Source organism: Plecotus auritus (genome assembly GCF_963455305.1).
Source record: "Plecotus auritus genome assembly, chromosome: 12".
NCBI lineage: Eukaryota > Metazoa > Chordata > Mammalia > Chiroptera > Vespertilionidae > Plecotus > Plecotus auritus.
Genome location: NC_137778.1, coordinates 30,139,206 through 30,165,092, shown reverse-complemented (window position 1 = coordinate 30,165,092; position 25,887 = coordinate 30,139,206). Strand labels below are relative to the sequence as shown.

Sequence of the window (25,887 nt, the reverse complement as noted above, 5' to 3'; positions counted from 1 at the left end):
GGAAAGAGGCCAAGGTCAGGGATCAAGGCAGAGGGGGCTGGGTATTCTGTGGGTCCAAATGAACAGAGGAAAGAGAAATAAAAGGGGTTGGTGAGGAAGTGTGGTGGGAGGCGGGGTAGGGGTGGGGGAGCCATTAATGGAGACAAAAAAAAAAAAAAAAAAAAAAAATCGGCCCTGGCCAGGTAGCTCAGTTGATTAAAGCATCATCTCAATACACCAAGGTTTCGGTTTTTTCGTGTGTGTTTTGTTAATCCTTATCCGAGGATATTTTTCCATTGGCTTTTTAGAGAGAGTGGAAGAGAGAGGAAAAGTGGAAGAGAGAAACATTGATGTGAGAGAAACACACTGATTGGTCGCCTCCTATATGTGCCCCCACCAGGGCCTGGGCTAGGGAGGAGCCTGCAACCAAGGTACATGTCCTTGACCGGAATCAAACTGGGGGGCCCTCTGGCCGATGCTCTATCTACTGAGCCAAACCCGCTATGGCCGAGAGTTTGACATACTTGCCCTACATACGTTGTCTTATTTAATCCTCTTAAGAATCCTAGGAGGAGATGGGTATTATTGTCCCTGTTTTCAGAAGAGGAAATGGAGGCTCAGAGAATTAACTTATACACGATGACAACAATTAGAAGCCAGACTTTGAACCCACACTAAACTCCGTGCTCTCCTCTGTCCCTTGCTGCTTCATGCTCCCCACCAGTAGGGTACGTAGGGAGAGAAGGAAGGAGAAGCTCTGACAGTTGAGAAATAAGAGGGTCCCTTGCCTCCAAATGGGCAACAGACTCAGGCCTGCGGGTGTGGAGGCTGCCTCTGAGCCGGCTCCCAGGGGGATGAGGCAGAAGGTGCTGGAGCCCAGGCTCAAGTGGAGGCGGCAGGAAGGGAGTGGGCTTTGCTCCGTGCCCAGCCCTGTGCCAGGTGCTCACGTTCCAGGTCCTCTCCAATCCTAGGAGAGCTGTTTCTTTGCTCCCTTCCCTCCCTCCCTCTCTCCCTTCCGGCTTTACTGAGCACCTGTCTGTGCCAGGCGCTGGGGTACAAAGGCAAAGCCAGCATCCCCAAGACCTCACCGCCCCGTGAGAGCATCATCAAGAAAATGGCTGTGACCGCGGTGGGTGCAGGATGCAGGGGGAGCCCCAAGGGACCCGGGAAAGATTCTCCAGTGGAGTTAAAGCCGGCTGGGACCTGAAGGCTGAGGAAGGGCTTTCCAGATGGAGGGAACTGCATGCACGAAGGCAGGGAGGCAGGAAAGAGCCCGCCTGGCCTGGGAACTGTGGGAGGGCAATGGAGCCCAGGTCCAGGAAATCTGCTGGGTGAGGTTGGGGTCCCAGAACCCACTCCCTGGACCCTCTGCATTCTTGACCTCCTTCCCGGCTAGGAAGAGGCCCCGGGCCAGCTGCACAAACAGATGCTTTGACATTGGAGAGGGAGTGAGGAAGGAGGGGCCAGCTGGTGTGTGTTTTGGGATTGCTTCTCAAATCTGCTCCTCCTCCTCCTCCGACACCATGGCAACCGGGAGGCAGCTGGGGAAGCCACCTGTGAGCTGGGCTGAGGTGAGGGGGAGGTGGGCTGGGGGTAGGGACCTCTGCTCCCCCTCTCTGAGCCTCAGTTTTGGCATCTAGAATATGGGCACAGCAACCCAGTTGTGGGCTCCTGTCAACCCAGGTGCTCCAGGAAGCCCAGGCCCAGGCTGGATTCCTAAGGATTAGGGGAAGGCCTGGGAGGTAAGGGCAGGGCTGGGGAGTGCCCTGCCTCATCCTGCAGCTGGGGCCTGGGCAAGGCGGTGGGGAGCCCCTGAGCCACGTGGCCTGCGCTTCCCACCAAGCAGCCTGCCTGGTGTGCCCACTGCACTGTCACTGCCCAGGAGACCCCGGGAGAGCAGGAGACAGGGCCCAGGCACAGACACAGGGATGGATCTCCTGTGAGCCCTGCAGTGAGAGGTCTAGGGGAAGTGGGGGGGGGGGGGAGGCCAGGGGGACCTCCCAGACTCGGAGCACAGGGCTCAGCTGTTCCCAGAACCCGGTCAAAGCCCCAAAAGGTGGGGTCTATTTCCTGAGGCTGCTGCTCCGATGACTACAGACCGGCCTGAACCAACAGGAACAAGTGCTCTCCCCTCTGGGTGCCAGAATCTGAAATCAGGGCCTAGGGCTGTGCTCCCTCGGAGGGCTCCTGGGCAGGGTCCTTCCTGCCTCCTCAGCTTCTAGGGGCTCCTGGGGCTCCTTTGCTCCTGGCCCCATCCCTTCACTCTCCCCTCGTCTTCACGTGGCCTCTCCTCCATCTTCAGTTGCCCCCTCTTCCTTCCTAACAGAACCCCACACTGTGTTCATGTGAGCATTTCTGGCTGTCCACGTGGCCCCGCCCCCTTGTTCACGTGCCCATGGTACAGGTGAAACTACTGGGGCACAGAGAGGGCTAGTGGCTTCTTCCTTGGAGGGTACACAGCAGTGAAAGGACAGCTGAAAATGGAACCCTCAGCCGCCCAGAGCCTCTGTCTCCTTGACCTGTGACCTCTGGGTTAGCGGCCCTTCACCCTGTGGCCATTTGCTCTGATGGGCTTCACCCTTCCCCTCACCCCCCTCCTCCACCCCCAGCAGACAGGGGTCCTGTCATGGCACCAGTGCGTCTGGGCGGCTGCTCTCCTTGTCCCACGGTCCCTCCCAGCTGGTGACCTTGGCGGAGTCCCGCTGCACTGGGGCGAGGGCCTTGCGTGGAGAACATCCCGCCTCCTCTCGCTGTCTGTGGCTTTGATTACAAAGTGCCATGATTTTTTCCGTCTGGCTTACGCCGCCTGCCTCTCCTGGCCGATTTCGTTTTACCTCGAAATGAAATTGATTCGGGGTCTGCAAACCAACAGACTTCCTGCATTCGCTCTGTGAGACGTGGCTCTGCCCCGGCGCCTCCTGGTCCAAGTCCCTGATGCCACCCCATCTCCGTGGCAGCATCTCTCATCCCCTGGGCCCCCATTCAGCACACAGCACCCTCAGCGCTCCTCTGCAGCTCCAGGGACCTGCTGAACCCGGGCCCCAGCCGGTCACCAGTTCCCCAGGTCCTGCCTGCAGCCCCAGGGTCCTCAAACCAGTCTGGGAGGGGCGGGAAGGAGGGGACGTTGACCCTCTTAGGCAGAAGCAGAGGTCCAGCTCCTGGAGGGCTCAGCCTGCGCAGTGCTGCCACCAGAGGGGTCCCGTCTACCGGGTGGTAGGCAGAACAGGCCTCCCAGGGCAGCTGGGTGCCCACCTGGCCCCAAAGCCACCCTTCTGCCGCCCCCTTACCCCTTCTGAAGGGGAACCAGGTATGGTTTCCGCCCAGCCCAGCTGCCTGCCTTGGGAGGCGGCAGAGGCTATCGCCCTCTGCTGGCCAGTTCCCGTTACTGCAGAAAGTAAGAGTCACCCTGCCACCCAGCCCAGCACATCCTTCCCACTCCACAGGTCAGATCCAGGCCTCCGCGCTTCCCTCAGCTGGGATGGGCAGAGCTGGATTGGGAACCAGGACGGTCTCTGCAGCTGACGTGTGTGGTCCCCATTTTCACGAACCCAGGAGGCTCCGGGGCCCTCTGTGCATTTGTAACTCTGGCTGTATTACCAGAGACCCCTTCAGGGCCCAAGCTGGGACGTGGTGGCCAGGACTTGTACGCAGCTTCTAGGATTGGAGCCCTCTGCTCTCTCCTCCACATGCTGCAGGGACATCCTTCCAGAGGGTCCTAGAAGGTAACTGGTGCATGAGACAGACTTTGGGGAAAAGCGAAGGAAAAGGTGTGAGTTTTGCAGTGAAGATATAGCCACATGGAGTTGAGGGCAGAAAAAGATCAATGTGAAGGGTGAGTGACCAATTGGATGCAGATGGCAAAGTGAGAGAAAAGGAAAAAGTATATGATGATTACATCAGAGAGTGATTGTTCTGGCAACTGTTACTGCCTGCAAAATGGGGGTCTCTCCATAGACATAAGGAACAAGCTAATAATTCTCAAAGGGGAAGGGGAGGGAGATGGGAATTTTTTGGTGGGGTCTCTCTGGTTTGGGATGTCATTCGAATGAAAAGTGGATTTTTACATACATTTGAATGTAAAGTAAGTTTCTTAGTGGCCTGTAAATGCAAATGATTAATCAGTACTTCTCAATACTTTTCAAATTTTAAATATCTGTAGATTTAATGCTGTTTCTGGTCCCCTATAGATTCCACAACTACTTATTTCCTTACATCTGTAGGCATTTGAGATTGGAACCCTATCATTTGCAGAGGTGGGAATTGAGACCCAAAGGAAAGAGACTTATCCCAAAGTCTCACAATAACTGGCTGACTCAAAACCTAAAACCCAGACCTCCTGATGCTCAAGCACCACAGTGGCTGTGGATTAATAGCTACATTCAGAGTTATCAAGTGTACAGAAAAGTATTAGTGGAATACTGACCAGGTTTTCTCAGTGGTTAGAACTTCAGCCCAAGCACCCAAGGGTCTCAAGTTCAATTCCAGTCAAGGCCAGGTACCTGGTTGCAGTTTCGATCTCTGCCCCAGTGGGGCAGGTGTTCGGGAGGCTGCCTTCTGCATACTTGCCTTCGACCCGGGCATCAATCCCATTCCCGAATGGGAATCAAACCAGTAACCTTTTGGTGCATGGGATGATGCTCAGCTGAGCCCAATTGAGCCACACTGGCCAGGGTTTTTTTGTTAATCTTCACCTGAGGATATATTTCCATTGATTTTTAGGGAGAGTGGAAGAGGGAAAGACAGAAACATCAATGTAAGAGAGACATATTTTTTTAAAAATATATTTTATTGATTTTTTACAGAGAGGAAGGGAGAGAGTTAGAAACATCGATGAGAGAGAAAAACATCAATCAGCTGCCTCCTGCACACCCCCTACTGGGCATGTTCCTGCAACCAAGGTACATGTCCTTGACTGGAATCGAACCTGGGACCCTTCAGTCCGCAGGCCGATGCTCTATCCATTGAGCCAAACCAGTTAGGGATAAGAGAGACATATTGATTGGTTGCCTCCTGCATGAGCTCTGACCAGGGCCTGGGCTGGGGAAGAGCCTGCAACTGAGGTACATGCCCTTGATTGGACTGGAACTGAACCCTGGACCCTTTGGTCCGCAGGCTGAGCTCTAGCCACTGAGCCAAACCAGCTAGGGCTGCCCAGGTTTTAATTGATTTTTAGAGACGACGGGAAGGAAGGGTGGGGAGGCGGGGGAGAGAGAGAGAAACATAGATGTGAGAGAGAAATATCAATTCGTTGCCTCTAGCAATGGGCCCCAACTGGAGATCCAATCTGTAAGCTGCGTTATGTGCCCGGATCAGGAATCGCGCCCAGCATCTTCTGGTGTACGGGATGATGCTCCAACCAACTGAGCCACACCGGCCAGGAACTACGTTTGAAGCTTTAAGAACTAACTTTATTTATTAAACCAAATCAGGATTTAATCTCACATTGTCCATCTCTCCATCTTCCCTCCCCACCTTACATCAACATTCCATCTCTCATTCTGACCACAAGGTGTCACTCTTGGTGTATTTTTTATCTTTTTTTTTCAGTTTCCCAAATAGCACCAGGTGGTTGAGAGGCAAGAGTAGGAGCACCACCGTAAGTTGTGGACAGATAACTAGATCCAGGTGTGTTTTGGGAAGGACGTTCAAGGTGGTAGGAGCTTGAGAAGATTAGGTTAGTGGCATGAGGAAAATGGAAGGACAGTGTTTCGGATGTCATCAGAATCTTTCCACGTAAAAAGCTTTGCCCATCTGACTTAGTTCCCACTGGTACTGCTGATGCTCCTTTTCAAACAGCTGGTGCAGGGCGGCTTGACGGACCTGGTGGGAAGGGCACAAAAGAATATTGTCAACACAAGAAACATTCAAACCTGTAGAGAATTTTAAAAAATATATTTTTATTGATTTCAGAGAGGAAAGGAGAGGGAGATAGAAATATCAATGATGAGAGAGAACGATTGGCTGCCTCCTACATGCCCCCGAATGGGGTTGTGCCCTGACTGGGAATCAAACCGTGACCACCTGGTTCATAGGTCGAAGCTCAACCACTGAGCCACACTGGCTGGGCTATAGAAAATTTTTTGTGAGTTTATTTGAGCCAAACTGTTGACAATTGCCAGAAAGCAAAATCTCAATGGACTGAGAAAATGCTCCAGAGAATGGCAGTTTTGAATCTTATTTTACACATTACAATCAAAAGAGAAGACGTAAGTGGGTTATATGAAACGAAATTCGTGCACCAGGGGGGGTGTCCCTCAGCCCAGCCTGCACCCTCTCCAATCTGGGACCCCTCGAGGGATGTCCGACTGCCTTCTCACAATCCAGGACTGCTGGCTCCCAACTGCTCGCCTGCTTGCCTTCCTGATTGCCCCTAACTGCTTCTGCCTGCCAGCCTGATCACCCCCTAACCACTCCCCTGCCAGCGTGATTTATGCCTAACTGCTCCCCTGCCAGCCTGTTTGCCCCTAACTGCCTTCCCTTGCAGGCCTGGTCACCCCTAACTGCCCTCCCCTGCAGGCCTGGTCACCCCTAACTGCCCTCCCCTGCAGGCCTGGTACCCCCCAACTGCTCTCCAGGCCTGGGTCCCCCTCAACTGCCCTTCCCTGCAGACCCAGTCACCCCCAACTTCCCTCCTCTGTCAGCCGGGTCACCCCTAACTGCCCTCCCCAGCAGGCTTGATCGCCCCCAACTGCCCTCCCTTGCAGGCCTGGTCCCTCCCAACTGCCCTCCCCTGCTGGCCTGATCACCCACAACTGCCCTCTCTTGCAGGCCTGGTTCCTCCCAACTGCCCTCCCCTGCTGGCCATCTTGTGGTGGCCATCTTGTGTCCATATGGGGGCAGGATCGTTGACCACATGGGGGCAGCCATCTTGTGTGTTGGAGTGATGGTCAATCTGCATATTACTCTTTTATTAGATAGGATAGAGGCCTGATGCATGGGTGGGGGCCAGCTGGTTTGCCCTGAAGGGTGTCCCGGATCAGGGTGGGGGTTCCCTTAGGGTGTGGGGCGGCCTGGGCAAGGGGCCTGTCGTGGTTTGCAGGCCAGCCACACCCCCCGGCAACCCAAGCAGAGGCCCTGGGATCTGGGATTTATTTATCTTCTACAATTGAAACTTTGTAGCCTGGAGTGGAGCCAAGCCTTCTGCTTGCTCCGTGGCAGCAGCCATTTCTGTTGGGATTTATGTATCTTCTATAATTAAAACTTTGTAGCCTTAAGCGGAGGCCTGGGCCGGCCAGGGCTGCAGAAGCTTGGCTTCCTCCATTGCAGCGGGCAACCCTAGCCTCCTGCTCTCTCCAGCTCCATGGCTACCACCATTTCTGTTGGGCTTTATTTATCTTCTATAACTGAAACTTTGTAGCATTGAGTGGAGGCCTGAGCCGGCAAGGGCAGGCGGAAACCTTGGATTCCTCCATTGCCAGGGAAACCCAAGCCTCCCTCCTGCTCTCTGTGGCTGCAGCCATCTTGGTTGGGTTTATTTGCATATTCCCTCCTGATTGGCTGGTGGGTGTGGCAGATGTGTGGTCAATTTGCATATTACTCTTTTATTAGATAGGATTCATTGGTGATAGATTAGGGAGGCAAGAGAAAGCAAAGCAGGGGTGAGGGAACCTTTGGGATTGGATAAAAAATTAAGTCAACAATTAATTCAAAAACTATGAGGATATTTGTGGTCTCCACTTTGGTTCAGTAGCTGTACTTTGAGGGGTCCAGAAAAAGTAAATTATTTTGGCCTGGCCAATGTGGCTCAGTGGCTGAGCATTGTCCTATGAATCAAGAGGTCATAGTTTGATTCCCAGTCAGGGCACATGCCTGGTTGAGGGCTTGATCCTCAGTAGGGAGCTTGCAGGAGGCAGGCGATGAGTGATTCTCTCATCATTATTGTTTCTATTTCTCCCTTCCTCTAAAAAAAATTTTTTTTAAGTGAATTATTTTGACATTCTAAAGGTATGTTATTGTAGATACAAAAAGACAATAGATAGACTTAACTAAGGTGAAAATTGAGCTTTTTCAGGGAAGATTCTATTCTAGGACATGATCACCCACCATAAACTTCTTTTAGTTAAAAAGTTTTGTTTTTTTAATCCTTACCGGAGGTCATACTTAGAGAGAGGAAGGGGGAGAAAAACATCAATGAGAGAGAGAAACATCTATCAGTTGCCTTCCATATGTGCCCCCACCAGGGATCAAACCCACAACCCAGGTACTGGCAACCTTTCAGTGCACAGGACAATGCTCAATTAACTGAGCCACTCCAGCAGGCAATTAAAAAGTTTTAATTTCAGACCATTCTTTGTGGTTATTTTAAGTCTCTGAGTTTGTAAGGCCACCATGCAGGCCTTCCCTGAACTTGCCAGTTTTAGTATGTGGCCCCTTTTCACCCACAGTATGATGTTGTCCTCTGTTTACCCGCCTTTCTCATTCTCTCTCCCAGGTTGCTTTCCCATTATTCTATCATGTTCTCTTGTGTCTGGACTTAGCTGTGACATAAAGCTAGGCAGGAGCATAGAGGCTAAACCATTAAAGGAGAAGCCTATCCAATTTTTTTCTCTAGGGTGAAGCCCCATGTTCAGCAAATATTTGCTGAGAACATATCATGAACCAGGAACTCTGCTAGGCACCTGGGTTACAAAGACGGTAATATGACAACAATTAGGGACCCCAGGGAGAGAGATTTTGAGAGACAGGTGCTGGGCACTAAAGCATTTTGAGTCTCACCAAGATGAGAGGAGCAAGGGCTAGACTGAACTTTGGAACTTTGTAATGTTCAATCTGCAGCTGAATGCAAAGAATCACTTAGTAAAAAGGAGCTTAAGGCATTTAAGAGTTAACACGTTAAGCGCCCAGTCAGTTACCGGTGACTGAAACTATACTTTCCGTCCAGAAGACAAAACAGGCTGGGCCCTTAATGTGTTACAGAGTTATTGCTCTGGTGCAATAGTGAAAACCTCAGAGGAAAGTAATGGCAGGGTGAGTAATAGCAGAGATTAAGAGTTTGGGAATCTCAGTGTGCATAGCACAGAGCAGAAGTGGATGAGACTTAAGGTCATCCTTGCTAGAACTCACCATCAATAGTTGCTTGTTGGCCAGTGCCAACTCCTGTACCATGGACTCCTGAATCCTCCGAATAGCATAAGGGTTTCTCCTCTGGCTCAACGACATCTGCCACACACAGAGAGTGTGTGAGTTTCGCCACCTGCCCAGGTATAGAGGTAGGATTAGAGTGGGTTAGAGTTAGGAATGGAGACAAAAACCCCATCAGTGTGTCTGCTGCTTTCTTTCTTTTTTTTTTTCAGAGAGGAAGGGAGAGGGAGAGAGGGATAGAAACATCAATGATGAGAAAGAATCATTGATCGGCTGCCTCCTGCATGGCCCCTACTGGGGATCAAGCCTGCAACCCAGGCATGTGCCCTTGAACCTGGGACCCTTCAGTTAGTAGGCCAATGCTCTATCCACTGAGCCAAACCAACTAGGGCCCCAGAGATTTTTTTTTTAATTCAAGTATTTTTTACAGATTACTAGAAAATTAAATCCATACAGAAATATAGTGTGAAAGCTTCATTCTTCTGCTCCAGTCCTTCTCAACAAAGCTATCAGTTTCTTGTGTATCTTTCCAGAAAATGTTTCTTTCAGATACCAAGTACATCTTTTAATTTTTTCATAAAAGCATATTTATATAGGCAGCATGACTTAACAATTTGGACTTCTACTTTCTCACTTTTACTGACTGATTTTAGAGAGGAAGGGGGAGGGGGGAGGGGGGAGGGGGGAGGAGAGAGAGAGAGAGAGAAACATCAATTGGTTGCCTCCCACAGGTATGTGCCCCGACCAGGAGTCAAACCTGCCTCCTTTTGGTGCACAGGATGATGCTCCCACTGAGCCACACTGCCCAGGACTGTGTGCCCGTGCTTTTTATTTATTTATTTATTTATTTTTTATATATTTTATTGATTTTTTACAGAGAGGAAAGGAGAGGGATAGAGAGTTAGAAACATCGATGAGAGAGAAACATCGATCAGCTGCCTCCTGCACACCTCCTACTGGGGATGTGCCCGCAACCAAGGTACGTGCCCTTGACCGGAATCGAACCCGGGACCTTTCAGTCCGCAGGCTGATGCTCTATCCACTGAGCCAAACCGGTTTCGGCTACCCGTGCTTTTTAAAAAGTTCCTCCAGGTAAAGGAGATATACAGCCTAGGCTTTTGAATCTTCTCACTCATTCAACAAATATTGCATACCTACCACATGATTAGTACAATGCCAGGCAACAAATACTTGCATTCTCCTTAAAATGTAAAACAAAAACCCAGCTGGTGTGGCTCAGCAGTTGAGTGTGGACCCAGGAACCAAGAAGTCGCTGGTTCAATTCCTGGTCGGGGTACATGCCTGGGTTGCGGGCTTTATCTCCAGTGGGGGTGTGTGCAGGAGGCAGCAGATCAATGATGTTACTCTCTCATCGATGTTTCTACCTCTGTCCCTCTCCCTTCCTCTCTCTAAAAATCAGTAAAAACATTTAAAAAGTAAATAAAAATAAAAAATAAGACAACAAAAACTCCGATTTTCCTTTAGAGAATGGTAAGGAACAATAAAAACCATTGTCTAGGCCAGGGGTGGGCAAACTTTTTGACTCGAGGGCCACAATGGGTTCTTAAACTGGACCGGAGGGCCGGAACAAAAGCATGGATGGAGTGTTTGTGTGAACTAATATAAATTCAAAGTAAAGGAGCGGAGGGGAGAGCAAGAGAACCCTCCGCTCTTTCGGCTCCGCGGGCCGTATAGAACAGCCGAACGGGCCGAATCCGGCCCGCGGGCCGTAGTTTGCCCACGGCTGGTCTAGGCACTGGCTGGTGCTGCTCAGTTGATTGGAGCATTGTCCCATACACCAAAAGGTTGTGGGTTCGAATCTCAGTCAGGGGACACACCTAAGTTGCAGGTTCCATCTCCAGTCTGGGCACGTATGGAAAGGCAACTGATTGATGTTTATCTTTCACATCAACATTGCCCTCTCTCTCCTTTCCCTTCTAAAAAATCAAGTATGGCCTCTACTGAGATTAAAAACCAATCACCACTGTCTATACAGCTTAACATAGTGGGCACAAGGAAGATATCTCTGGCCCCCTTCACACCTGTTTTCTTTTTTTTTTTTATGTTTTATTGATTTTACAGAGAGGAAGGGAGAGGGACAGAGTTAGAAACAAGGAAGGGAGAGGGACAGAGTTAGAAACATCAAACATTGATGAGAGAGAAACATCGATCAGCTGCCTTCTGCGCTCCCCCTACTGGGGATCGAGCCCGCAACCAAACTACATGCCCTTGACCAGAATCGAACCCGGGACCCTTCAGTCCGAAGGCCGACGCTCTAGCCACTGAGCCAAACTGGTTAGGGCCTGTTTTTCTTCTTGATGAGCCCCTAGAGCAGTGGTTCTCAACCTTTCTAATGCCGCGACCCTTTAATACAGTTCCTCATGTTGTGGTGACCCCCAACCATAAAATTATTTTCGTTGCTACTTCATAACTGTAATTTTGCTGTTATGAATCGTAATGTAAATATCTGTGTTTTCCGATGGTCTTAGGTGACCCTGCTAGCAGTTCTCAACCTGTGGGTAGCGACACGTTGTAGAGGTCTTAGGCTGTAGAGCCTAAGATCATCGGAAAACACAGATATGTACATTACGATTCATAACAGTAGCAAAATTACAGTTATGAAGTAGCAACGAAAATAATTTTATGGTTGGGGGTCACCACAACATGAGGAACTGTATTAAAGGGTCGTGGCATTAGAAAGGTTGAGAACCACTGCCCTAGAAAGTGATCCAGAGCTGAGAGATGGCTCAGGGAGTACAGGAGGGTAAAAGGTTAAGCTGAAGAGTAAGGGAAGAAATAGAAGCAGAGATTACCTGTCCACCATCTTCTTAAGTATCAGGTTCCTTTGAAAACTCTGCAAGAAAAGGGAGTTCTGTTGATCTGCTTTATATCTCCAGTTCCTCACCCTTAGTACCCTGCTCCTGTGGGAGACACATAAATCTTCCTCTTTAGAGAGGGGCTAATTTTCTAGGGGAGGCGGGAAGAAAGGTCTATTCCAGTGGTCGGCAAACTGCGGCTCGCAAGCCACATGCGGCTCTTTGGCCCCTTGAGTGTGGCTCTTCCACAAAATACCACGGCCTGGGAGAGTCTATTGTGAAGAAGTGGCATTAGAAGAAATTTAAGTTTAAAAAATTTGGCTCTCAAAAGAAATTTCAATCGTTGTACTGTTGATATTTGGCTCTGTTGACTAATGAGTTGGCCGACCACTGGTCTATTCCTTTCAGAACGGATCAAAGAGAATAGGTAGGAGTTGGTATGATATACTATGTGCCAGGCATAGTATGTGTCAGATACAGTCTCCCACTTCTGTTACTATCCTTGTTGTATCAAGGGCCTCTCTCAGAAGGGCCAATCCTGGTAAGCTTATCTGGAAACCCCATCAAGGAAAATCCCCTCCACCCCAGCTTCTCCTTCCAACTCTGCATACCTTTTCTGTCTTAGCCAGGTTTTCTGTAGACATGTTTATAGACTGTCTGATGTGGTCTTGGGAGACTGAGCAAGCTCTTTCTGTTTGGGTCAGTAACCAAGGTTTCAGTAGTCATAGCAACATTTTTGCCTCCAACAATGACCCTACAGATAGGAGTTGATTGGTCACCTGGCCTGATGCCCAAGACACCTTAAAGAATCCTGGTTCTTGTGTTCTATTAGTGACACAGGCAATTTTATGAGCAAGGACCAGAGTCCCAATTTTAAGATTTCTTCTGTTGGGATCCCAAGGAGTATCTGTATGGTCCCAGATCCAGGGTCCAGTCCTATCAATTCTCTGAAGGCAAATCCTCATGCCGTATCCTGAGGCAGGTGCAGAGAACATAGCATATGCCTGTTTTACTAAAAGGCAACTGTAAATGAATGAATCATATACTTTATTGCTTAATTGTTTATTTTATTAATTTATAAAGTCAGACCAGTGCATTGGTCTGACCATTCTTCCCCTGTCACCCCAACTCTCTCACCCTTGGGATTATAATCTAGAAAAGGGCAGATGAACTATGATCAAAACCAAGTGAGGATTTTTAAGGAAGCTCTGACAGAAACATTAAAAAAAACATCTTATTTCAACTCCAGAAATAAAGTGCTACCAAGGGAAAATAAAGTCTTAACTGATGTTCTGAAACTGGCCATAGGAAGGTTTGGAGAATGATTCTCTAGGCATGAGCTCTAAGAGCTGTGGACACAACCGGGAGCTTCAGCTGATCCAGCCTGGGCCTGCTGATCCAGATGACCTGAGGGGCGCCCGGCAAGCACAATGCAGTCTCTCTGGCTCATCAACAACAAGTCCTTCAGCGCCATCACAGAGTACTCTCTAGTGTGTTATAGTTGTCCTTAAAGCTCTTCAATTCAAGGAAGTGCTTGGCACGTTTACTCTTCTGGCTGGAGGGGAGGTATGTCACCTGGATGGTTGTTGGGGAAACTTCAGGAGACTGGGTTAGGTCTTTGGCTGCTGACTGATGTTGTCGCTGGGAGCTCCCACTTCGTGCTTTGACCCTGAAGAATACAGAGGGCAGGTCACAGACAGAATGAGGACTAATGAAAGAATAGAATTTGAGGTTCATCCATCCCATAAATGGAGTTGTAGCACTAATGGTCTCTATCCTATTTTACAAACTAATTACTAAAATCCTACCTGGAAGCTTAGAAATAGCAGAGTAACCAATTTTCCCAATGAGTCCCTGCCTCTGGCCCAAACTTTTCATCTCACTACCCTTAGAGAAAACTTTTAATTCTGCTGAGTCGCCTAATGTGTGTATGCTGCTAATATTCTCCCAGTCCAGAGAGAAACTCTTGAGAAAGGAATATCAAATAAGAATAAAAGTAGCCCTAGCCAGTTTGGCTCAGTGGATAGAGCGTCGGCCTGCAGACTGAAGGGTCACAGGTTCGATTCCGGCCAAGGACACATACCTGGGTTGTGGGCTCGATCCCCAGTATGGGACGTGCGGGAGGCAGCTGATCAATGATTCTCATCATTGATGTTTCTATCTCTCCCTCTCCCTTCCTCTCTGAAATCAATAAAAAATATTTAAAAAATAAATAAAAGTAACTATTGAGTACTGATCACATTAGGACATTAAACTTGGTGATTGCCTAACATCTAATTTACTAACATCTCAATATTCCTACATTGTGGTATAATTTCATTTTGCAGGTTAGGAAACTGAGGGTCCATTAAGTAACTTGCTTGAGGTCACAAAGCTATTAAGTGACATAAATCTGGGATTCAAACCTAAGTTTGTCAGGTTTCAGAGCCTATACTATTTTCACTACACCCATTGAACCTTTCTAGAAGCTAGAAATCAAAGAGACTAAATTAAAAAAATTTTTACAGTAAACATAAAAGTTATTATTTTTTATATTTAAATCTTAACTATTCTTTATAGAACCTTATTGATTTCTTAGAGGAAGGAAGGGAGAGAGATGGAGAGAGGGAGAAATATCGACTTGAGAAACATGAATTGGTTGCCTCCTGTACCTGCCCCGACTGGGATTGAACATACAACCTAGGTATGTGCCTCTGACCAGGAGTCGAACCTGTGATCTTCCTGTGGACAGGACAACAATCCAAACAAATGAGCCACTCTAGCCAGGGCCCATCTTAACTATTTTTAAATTTTTATAGTTTAGTAGTGTTAAGTACATTTACACTATTATGCGACTAATATCCAGAATTTTTTTCATTTTGCAAAACAAACCCTCAACCGATTAACTCTCTATTCCCTCTTTCCTCCAGTCCTGGGGCAACCACCATTCTACTTTCTATCTCTATGAATTTAACTAAGCATCTCAAGTAAGTGGAGTCATAAAATATTTGTCTTTCAAAAAATGTTTTTTGAACAGGCCTTCTGCCTGACTTCTAAACCAAATGCCCTTTTCCATCCTTTCCACATGCTCATTTTCATTATCATTGCTAGTAGTTTTTAGTAGGAACAAGGTGATTTATTCTTAGGAACAGAGAAAAGACAGGACAGACATAACCCTTATCGTTTGAGAAAGATCCATACTCAACACATCAGAAAACAGATGTATTCTTTCTTTTCATGCTGCTAACTTTTTATTCTAGACTAGTGGCCCAGTGCACAAAATTCGTGCACATTAAAATGGAATTAAGTAGAGGAAATATTTTAATATTACTATTTGCCTTTTCTCCATAATAGAAGTGTCAGAGATGAAAGAAAACTAGTAAAATGTATATTAAAATATATAAATTTACTAACAAATAAACATTAACAAAATGATACATTGTGTCGCCAACAATGGCTTCTTTCGGCTTCAGAGGTACTTTGTGCCAATAGTTGGCCTTTACATATAATCCCACCTCCCTGCTGTCAGGGTCTGTGGTGCAGGTGAATGGATTCCTGCTATCAGGGTGCTGACAGCAAGCTGACCAATGGCTGATTTTGTGAAGGATGGGGCTCCCGCCACCCTGCTGTATGGGTCCTGGGTGCGAGTGCCATGCTATGTGGGTCCTGGGTGTGGGTATCAGGCTCCCTCCTCCCTCCTGTCAGACTCTGGGGCGTTCCGTGGGACCCAGAGTCAAGTCCCTGCACACCTGTGCAGGTCTCAAAATCACTTGAGACCCAGACCTGGCTGGCCCTACCCCCACTGGGCAAGACCCAGAACCGGCCAGCCGCACACCTGTAAAGCCCCGCCTCCTTGCAGCGTCACCTCAGCATTGGGCGGGGACACACGCAGGCAGCGTGATGTGAACGCTGGGCAGGCCTGCGCACGCCTGCGCTGGGGGCAGAAGTCCCCACCCCCCATACCTGCCCAGCAGCTTCTGCCTATTGACCGGTCACCAGTCGTCACTGGGATACCATTAGGACCAATTAGCATTATTCCATCTTTATTATATAGATTGGCTTATCCTTTTTACCTTTTCATTTCAACACTAGAGGCCTGATGCACGAAATTCGTGCAAGGAGCTAGGCTCTCGCAGCCCCGGCTTCATCCGGAAGGTCATCCAGACAGTTGTTCTGATGTTCAGATGTCTGGTCTAATTAGCATTATTATGTTTTTATTATTATAGATTTGCATAAACAACATAATGAAACTATGTTAGTACATATTTAAAACATTCCCAGAAAGTCACGATTCCTCTCCTATAACACAAATACTCATCAGCTGACTCTATAGTGATGTCCTATGTTTCAGAGACAGTTACTAATGCTTAAAGTATTAATAAAAATGGGTGGTATTTAAATCTTTTTATCAGACCCAAGGCACTGAAGGAGGACCCTGGCACCCTGGAAGAGAAGGCATCTCTGTGTGCTGAAAAACTCTATTCCTTTTTACACCAATTAAAAAAGAGGTGTACAAAAGCAGAAGGTTCGCGTATTAGCTTGTTGAGGTGCATTTGCTTTCCAATGTGAGCGAGAGGCAGTTCTAATTGTCTAGGACCTGACAACTCTTACGTTATCATGGATTTTGTTCATATTGCTTTATGAAGGCCATCTCACTATGGAAAGAGTCCAGCACTACTATATATTCTCTAACCAGTCCCCTTTGACATGTTCCCCTCTGAACTCACACTGTGGCCAGCTCACTCAGGGCCTCCTGATAGCGCAGGTACTCTCTCTGGCCAAAGACCTGAGGAAAAAGGAAGGAAGAGTGAGCATCTTTTAGTGGGGGGATCCCTTTAGTTCCCTTTAGTGGCAACCCAGCTTACCCCAGTCCCATAGCGGGCTGTCTCATAGCCATCCAGCAGGGTATCAATGAGGGCCTTGCGCACACCCTTGAAAGGAGTACTAGTGTTTCGAAGATCTAGCAGGTAGGAGCGAAAATTCTTGCCCATTAAGGAACGGGGATGCCGGCCTTCAGCATGAAATGGGATTTCTGAGGAGATAAATAATAGCACAATGCTACACCTTCTCCCATTTGTTACTCTTTCTAGTTAATTTCCCAAACTTAGAAATGGGTCCAATGAATGAGTTGGAGGGAAGTTCTAAAGAATTAAGAAGACCAGAGGTATAGAGATGTGTCTGAGTTGTTATTTGGTGGTGGCAACACAACTGTAAGCTATACCAATGATACACACGATTGTCACCCTCCTATTTACCCCCCTACATGCCTACCCTGGCTTTAAGACATAAACTATGTTTTAGTAGAGACAGAGTATATATGATAATGGTTATAGAATTTAAAAGTTAAAGAATAATCTATCTGGGGCTTAGCAAAATAGCTTGTCTTTTGCGGAAAACAAGCAAATTACCACCACCCAGTTCATGAAACTTAAGGTCTAAAGAACAAAACAAATTCAGACTCTTTGGAGAAGAAATAATGGTCTACATCATTTTCTGACGCAAAAGAGTTACCCAAATGCTCAAAACCCTAGGAAAATTCCTATTAACCAGAGACAGTGCAGAAAGGACAAATTCTAACATACATAAAGTGGATTCCTCCCTCTTCCCTAAATGAACTTTCAGGATTCCAAATGGCCCCTGTCAAGTAGCTCTTACCAGAGGCACGGATGGCATCTAGAGCTTTCATCCTGTATAAATAGTTGTAACAACCTGTTGAGAAAGAGAGTGGTCTCAGACATAACCCTCAAAAAAGTCTCTAAACTCCAAGCTAAAACACTGCCTTCCACATGTTATATACCCAGGAACACAGAACCCACAGCTGCTGGTTTTGCCAGCAGCTATGTTACAACTCTGAGAGCAAAGGAATTCTGAACTTGTAGGATCCCTCACTGAAGTATTCACCAAGAGGATGCCACACACTCTGATTTCCCTGGGTGTCCAGCTGTAGTAGTCTTGCATCATCATCCGCAAGGAGCTGAGGTTCATACTTGATATCCTGAACCCTGGATAGTCGAATATCAATCTCCTCTTTTAAGTCCTGTTCATAGAGAAAAGAATACACAATCACTTACCCTGTACTACGCTTTCCATTAATCTGGAAATGGAGCAGAGCAAATGAGCAACTAAGATGACAGAAGCAGAAAAAATGCTCATTTGGCTAATGAAATTGCAAGGTAAGACTCAAAAATTTAATAATGGTCTCTCTTTGCCCTTGCCAGTGTAGCTCAGTTGGTTGTAATGTCGTCCCATACACTTAAAGGTTGAGGGTTCAATTCCGGTCAGGGCACATACCTAGGTTGTGGGTTTGATCCCTGGTTGAGGGAAGTACAGGAAACAACTGATCTGTATCTCTCTCTCTCCTCCTTCCCCTCTCTATAAAAATAACATGTTCTCCGGTGAGGAATAATAATAAAAAAAAGAATGGTCTCTCCTTATCAGTCTGAACCGTGTGCGGGCTGCTTGGTCTGTGGCAGCAGCAGGCAATGTCTCTGGCACCATGAACTGCTTCACCCCTGAGGAGCACCACGCCCTTCACCCTCGAGCCCGGCATCTTCCTCAAAATTTAAAGAGCCCAGCTGGCGTGGTTCAGTGGTTGAGCATTGACCTATGAACCAGGAGGTTGTGGTTCCATTTCCGGTCAGGGCACATGCCTGGGTTGCAGGCTCGATCCCCAATGTGGAATGTGCAGGAGGCAGCCGATGAATGATTCTCTCTCATCACTGATGTTTCTATCTTTCCCTCTCCCTTCCTCTCTGAAATCAATAAAAAATATATATACACATATATAAAAGAGAGAAAAATTAAAAAGGACAGCCGTGGCTGGTGTGGCTCAGTTGGGCGCTGTTCCATGCAATGGAAGATTTGACAGTTTGATTTCTGGTCAGGGGACATGCCTGGGTAGGGGGCATGTAGGAAGCAGATGATTGATGCTTTCACATTGATGTTTCTTTCTCACCCTCTCCCTCTAAAAGTAAAAAAAAAAAAAAAGACAATATATCTATTTCATGATATTCCAATTTATACAGATAATGCTGCGTTCCATATGGTAGTTCAAGTACCACACTGGTCTAATGGAGATTACTACAAAGGACCATTCAAAACCAACTAAACAAGAGGTGAAAAAAGGAAAATTCCATTTTGTTGCAAATTTGTTCCCTTATGAAGGATATATCTGGCACTATGGTGCCATCCCTCACACTTAGGAACATCCAGGACCCAATGGATGTCTGTGAAACTGGAAGCAAGGTATGTGCAAGAGGTGGAATAAATGAAAGTACTCATGACCACTGGAGAGTGTTAGTGGCAAAGAAAATCAATGGAAAAGGAGTCAGCTGCATGATTATCACAATCGGAGAGCCCGCTCAAGTGTGAGCCTCATCCTGCCAAAGCCATTGTCCATGCTTTACTACCACCACATGAATATGCCTGTACAATACCAGCATATCATATCATAAGTGGTTCTATCACCAGAAAACATATGGAAATTTTTCTGGAATACAAGGTGATATTGCTGCATCTTATTCATCTGGAAGTATCAGATACAAAAGCAGAGGGCTTTTCTTTTTTTTGTTGTTGTGGCTAATCATCGTGGGAGGGTATTTTTTCCACTGATTTTAGAGAGTGGGAGAGAGGAGAGAGAAATATTGATGTGAAACAGCCACATCAATTGGTTGCCTCCCGAACAAGTCCCATCCTAGGCGGGGAACCTGCAACCCAAGTACTTACCATTGACCAGCATCAAACCTGTGACCCTTTGCTTCCTGGGTCAACGCTCTAACTATTGTAGAATACTGACCAGGACAGAAAAAATACTTTTTGAATTTGTCTTTCAAAAATTTAAATAACCTTTATTGAGTGAATTTACATGCAACAAAATGCAACCATTTTAAGTGTGTAGGTGGATGAGTGTTGACAAATGAATATACCCAATCAAGATACAGAACATGCCCTGGCTGGTGTGGCTCCGTTGGTTAGAGCATTGTCCTGTGTGCACCAGAGGATTATGGGTTCGATTCCTGGTCAAGGCACATACCCAGGTTGCTGGTTCAATCCTCTGTTGGGGCACGTACTGCAGACAAGCCAACCAATGAATATTTCTCTTCCTCTCTCTCAAATCAATGAAAAGCGTATCCTTGGATGAGGGTTAAAAAAAAAAAAAGATACAGATTTTCATCACCCCAAAATGTTCTTCATACTCATTTGCAGTCAACCTTTCCCGCTGGGCAACACTGATGTGCTTTCTATCAATACAGTCTGCCTGTTCTAGAATTTCATGTAAATGGAATAGAATCACCCCTAGCCGGTTTGGCTCAGTAGATAGAGCGTCAGCCTGTGGACTGAAGGGTCCTGGGTTCGATTCTGGTCAAGGGCACATGCCCGGGTTGTGGGCTTGATCCCCAGTAGGGGGGAGCTGATCAATGATTCTTTCATCATTGATATTTCTATCTTTCGCTCCCTCTTCAAGTCTCTGAAATCAATAAAAAAATAAGTGGAGTGGAATCATATGGTACCTATTTCTATGTGAATGGCTATTTTCACTCAGGATGTTTTCAAGATTCATTCATGTTTGCGACTTACATTCACAAATACTTTGGAGATTCATTTGTGTTCATATATTTACCTTCAGTTTATTTTCATTTCCTATAGTATTCCAAAATACAACTATATAATTATACTAGTGGCCTGGTGCACAGATTCGTGCACACTGAAAGGAAATTAGAATATTTTAATATCGCTATTTGCCCTTTCTCTTTAATGGAAGTGTCAACCAAATTCATGATCGACAATGACAGATCAAAACACACATGTGCAATTGGCGCCAGCGAGAGCTTTATATGTATCACGCATGCGCAAGTCAACTTAGCCTTTTATAGATATAGAATAAACTTGCTTAATTTGACCCGCTTTCTGATTTAGCTAAACTTTTTCCAGCCCAGTGAGGCACCCCAACTTCTCTTTCAGGTAACTGCAACACAGCAGTAAATATCAACATGAAGCAGATTATTATTGTAGATCACACAGGGAAAACAAAGGGTAAAATATTTAACTGCAGCAGTGTTTTTGACTATAATTTGTGCAGTGAGAAAATCTGAAGTCATTTTCTTTTTTTTATATTTTATTGATATTTCACAGAGAGGAAGGGAGTGGGATAGAGAGCCAGAAACATCGATGAGAGAGAAACATCAACCAGCTGCCTCCTGCACACCTCCCACCGAGGATGTGCCCGCAACCAAGGCACATGCCCCCGACCGGAATCGAACCTGGGACCCCTCAGTCCACAGGCCGACGCTCCATCCACTGAGCCAAACCGGTTTCAGCCTGAAGTCATTTTCAGGGTCCACCATTTCTTACTTCTTTTCAGTCAGGTCAAGTTTCTAAACTTTCTCTAAATCTCCATTTTCCAGCTAATGAAAATAGGATTCTACTGAGTCTCCTATCTTCCTACTCCAGGACTTCTGTGAGAATCAAATGAAACGAGACACAGGAAAATGCTTCACAGAAATTTGATTGAAGTGTAAAATGTTTGCAACTGGCTATAAAGCAAGTCATATTCCTGGGCTGAAGAAACTCCAAGGAGCATAGTCACTAGGGAGAGGAAGCTGGTCGTTGCTACATGACATCATTACCAGCACCCACAGCGACCGTTTCCCGGCTGGGCTGGGCACTGCATTTTGTGCCATGGGGTCTCGGCAGTGTTGACTGCAATTTGGTGGGCTGTCACTCAGGGGTGGTGGTGGGGCCTATGTCCCACTTGGGGGAAGCTGAGTGTTGCTTTGTTGGCACCAGGTCCATGGTGCCATTTCTCTGTAAATGGCCAGTGTGTGTCACTATAGCTCCTGCATTGAGTGTCTGCCCTTGGTGGTCAGTGCGCGTCATAGCGACCTTAACATATTAGCCCTTTATATATACAGATAGCCATTCTCCATAGACATTTGGATTAACAATCCCCCCCACCCAGCTGGCATGGTTCAGCGGTTGAGTGCAGACCTATGAACCAGGAAGTCATGGTTCAATTCATAGTTGAGGCACTCTGGTTGCAGGCTCCATTCCCAGTGAGGGGCGTGCAGGAGGCAGCTGATCAATGATTCTCTCTCATCATTGATGTTTCTCTCTCTCTCTCTCCCCCTCATCCCTTCCTCTCTGAAATCAATAAAAATATTTATTTTATTTACTTATTTATTTTTGGAAGTTTGTTTTAATTCCAGCCACTGAAATATGAAAATATATTTTTAATTTTTTCTTTTTTCGTTAATCCTCACTTGAGAATATATTTTCCATTGATTTAAAAAAATATTTTTATTGATTTCAGAAAGGGAGAGGGAGAGATAGAAACATCATTGATGAGAGAGATTCATTGATTGGCTGCCTCCTGCACGCCCCCTACTGGGGATTGAGCCCGAAACCTGGGCATGTGCCCTTGATTAGAATCGAACCTGGGACCCTTCAGTCTGCAGGCTGATGCTCTATCCACTGAGTCAAACTAGCTAGGGCTCCATTGATTTTTAGAAAGAGTGGGAGGGAGGAAGGAAAGGGGGGAAAGAGAAAGAAAGATGGAGAGAAACATTAATGTGACAGAGACACATTGATCGGTTGCCTCTCGAATTCTCCCCAACGGGGACCAGGGATGGAACCTGCAACCCAGCTACATGCCCTTGAGTGAGCACGGAACCTGCAACCCTTCAGTGAGCGGGCTGACACTTTAACCACCATACCACATCGGCCAAGGCAATTTCTTTTTAAAATACAGTAAAATCTGGATATAATGGACTATTTTGGGCGAGGGGATGTCCATTAAAGCCGAAAGTTATATAATAAAATAGGTTTTCTGAATGTGTATGTTAAAAATGGACAAACTGCCCTGGCCGGCTTGGCTCAGTGGATAGAGCGTCAGCCTGCAGACTGAAGGGTCCCGGGTTCGATTCCGGCCAAGGGCACATGCTAGGGTTGTGGGCTCAATGCCCAGTAGGGGGCGTGCAGGAGGCAGCCAATCAATGATTCTCTCTCATCATTGATGTTTCTATTTCCATCTCCCTCTCCCTGAAATCAATAAAAATGTATTAAAAAAAATAAAAAGCTAAAATTTCTTTGTAAAAAGATTAAAAAAAAAAAAAGAACACAAAGTAACCTGTTAATTATAAACAAATCTTGGTTAAAAGCATTTTAAAATTAAAAATTAACAGGGTGTTAATTTTCACATATGACACATGGACTAGCAAATTTGTCCATTTAATCTGAAGTCCCTTAAATGGAGGGCTTACTGTATTACAAACAATGCTGCTATAATCTTGTACATATCTTCTGGTACACATGAGCAAAAATTAATTTCTCTATGGTAGGAGTGGAATTGCTGAGCTGTGGATTAGGCACCTGTACAATCTTACTAGATAATGCCCAATTATTTTCCACAGTTTAATTTTTACTTCCACCAACAATGGGTGAAATTTTTGATAATTTTTTAAAGCAAAAGGAACCTTGCTCTCATCTAGTCCAGGGGGCTTCTAGATAGTCAAAGTTTTGATTGGCTCGCAGGGGTCCTCAAACTACGGCCCGCGGGCCACATGCAGCCCCAGCCCGCCGGGTGCCACTGCCTGTCCTGCTTAGCAGCCGACTCATCCAGGTCCCGCAGTGCGCATAGGAATTTGTTCATAGTTTTTTTTTAAACTATAGTCCGGCCCTCCAACGGTCTGAGGGACAGTGAACTGGCCCCCTGTTTAAAAAGTGTGAGGACCCCTGATATACTGGAAGCCAATCCTAATCCTCTTACGGAAGTGAGCAGGCATTTGGGGACTTACAGGAATGTTAAAGGAGCTCTGTTGACATTTCAGGCCATGACATCTTTCTTGAGGTTTTCCATAAAATATATAAGCAAAGAATAAGGAGGGGAGGGTTAATAGCACTGATTAATGAAAGAACTTTGGTCTAGGATTGAGAGTTGTATACTAGCTCTAACTCTCCCACTAACCTGCTTTTCACCTAAAATGAGTTGAGTACCTAATATGTGTAGATCCTGACTTTACAGTGGTGAACAAAACTGGTATGGGCCTGCATTCTTGAAACTTAAAGTTTAATGCAAGAGAGAAGCATTAAACAAATAGAAAATTAAGCATAAAATAAAATTAGTGGTAAAATGCTATCTAGAAAAAAAATCAGGGGACTATGAGAAAAAAAAGAGGAAGACCTATTTTAAATACATAATAAGCACTCCTCTTGGGAGGAAATGATATTTAAATTAAGATCTAAAGAACAAATGAGCTAGTCAAGTGAACACCAACAGATCATTCTAGGTCACAGTAACAGCACATGGAAAAGTGGAAAATTCAACCACTGTAGCTGGGTTCCAGTGATCAAGGGAGAACCATACAAAAAGAGGTTGGTAAGGGCAACAGGTGTCTTTTACTCAAGAGTGGAAGGCAGAAACAGCAGGATGGGGGTGGTGGTAGGTTATCAAGAGTTCTGATTTAGATATGTTAGGTGTGACATGCCTATAAGATATCTAAGTGTTAGGTAGGCAGTTGGATATGTAAGCATGGAACTCAGGAAAGAAGTCTGGGATAGAGATAAAATTTCATCAGTAGATAAATAACTACCCAAGGAAAGGAAGGCAATCACTTAAGAAGTGGTTACAAACTTTCTAAAATGTCCTTTGGTAAACTGTTTCATTTTCTTAGGTTTCACTTTCTAAGGTGAGAGTTGGAACTAGATGATTTACCGAGCCCTTATAAATCTAAAATTCTGCAGAGGCAACTCTTATTTTGCTGGGGTTAATTTTAACCACCCTAACCCCATCCTAAAACAAAATAAAAAAAACACAACAAACAAACAGAAAACACTGGGTAGTTTAATTTGAACTGGGTGGTATCGTAACACAAAAGTTGGGAATTTTAACCCAAGCCCTTCATTCTGCAGATGCAGAAACTGAAGTTCCTGGGTAAGCTACATGCCACAGCAGTGAGCAGGTAAACCAGCCCCCAAACTGACAGCTATTGCTCAGTCTACTAAGGTAACGTGGGCAACTGGACAAGAAAACGAGGGACTTGAAAGTCGTTTCTAAAAGCAAAGGTAATCTCATTCTGGGCCCTAACAGATCTGGAAAACCAGGCCTATCTAGTGCCTTAAGGACCTACCTTGGGGGCATTGTGTCCCACAGGGACGTGAGGTCCCCTTCGGGATTTCATTGCAAAGCGCATGATTTGCCTCTTCACAAAAATAAATAGCAGCACAAACACCTGTCCAAAAGATATGAGAGAAGTAAAGAGTCTTAAGTGAAAAAACAGTGAGAAGAATAAAAGGCATGCCTTCATTTCAAATCCCCATTCAGGCTCTTCGGGAGGCCTTGGGGGGTGTAACGGGACAGCAAGGCCATCAGAGAAGGGGTGGATAAAAGGAAGCCGGCAGCATGGGGTGGTCTCTGTTTTAGGGTTCAGAGGGAGGGTTCTTGGCCAGGGGCGGGGCAGTAAGAGTCCGTGACTGATGCCCCTACGTACTCTTGGGATACGAGTCAAAACCCAGAAAAAGTGCAGGTGAGTGGATGGAGAATGAAGACAAGGACTGCTCACGCGGAGGGGCTCTACTAGGTCACACGCAACAGCAGGAATAGGGTCGGGAAATCTCACCAGGCTCCCGTAGGCCATCACCAGCACGACATTCACCCCCGACAGCCAGTTACTGCTGGACGCCATGGCCTCCCCACCCCGCGCAGAACTGCTCCGGTTGACCCCGCTGCCCTGCCTCGTCAGCCCGGGCTCCTCCGAGGCAACGGCACCTGGATTCTCTGAAACCCCCCGGCCATTTCCTTACGCGGAAAGATCAAGGATGACCCGGCCAGAAAACATGGCGGATGGGGGAGGCTGGTAAAGAAGAACGACACCTTCTCACTTCCTCCAACACGTGACTCAGGCGCGCAAAGACACCCGGGAGCGGTGAAAGCGGAGACGCGGAACTACGCTAGTAAGAGGAAGCGAAGGCCACCTGTGCATCACGTGGAGGGGGCGTGGCCTACGTGGAGGAGGCGGGGGGAGAGGTTCTCGTGGCA

General features: G+C 46.6%; 1 protein-coding gene across 10 annotated transcripts; it reads right to left on the bottom strand.

Annotated features, from left to right (window-relative positions):
• Positions 1-4,753: 4,753 nt before the first annotated feature.
• On the bottom strand, positions 4,754-25,862 carry LOC308237594 (protein C1orf43). 10 transcript variants are annotated; one of them, XM_080648371.1, is made up of 10 exons: positions 25,469-25,755; positions 24,980-25,081; positions 17,757-17,892; positions 17,511-17,564; positions 16,721-16,887; positions 16,583-16,641; positions 13,452-13,545; positions 11,874-11,914; positions 9,043-9,172; positions 4,754-5,799 (listed from the first exon to the last, which is right to left on the bottom strand). In XM_080648371.1, the coding sequence occupies exons 1-10, from the start codon at positions 25,532-25,534 to the stop codon at positions 5,698-5,700; spliced, it is 951 nt and encodes a 316-aa protein (XP_080504497.1). In that variant the 5' UTR covers positions 25,535-25,755; the 3' UTR covers positions 4,754-5,697. The 10 variants fall into 10 exon arrangements, with proteins under 10 accessions (XP_080504497.1, XP_080504499.1, XP_080504500.1 ...); XM_080648373.1 differs by having other exon boundaries at positions 17,775-17,892; XM_080648374.1 differs by having other exon boundaries at positions 17,775-17,892; positions 25,653-25,749.
• Positions 25,863-25,887: the final 25 nt, after the last annotated feature.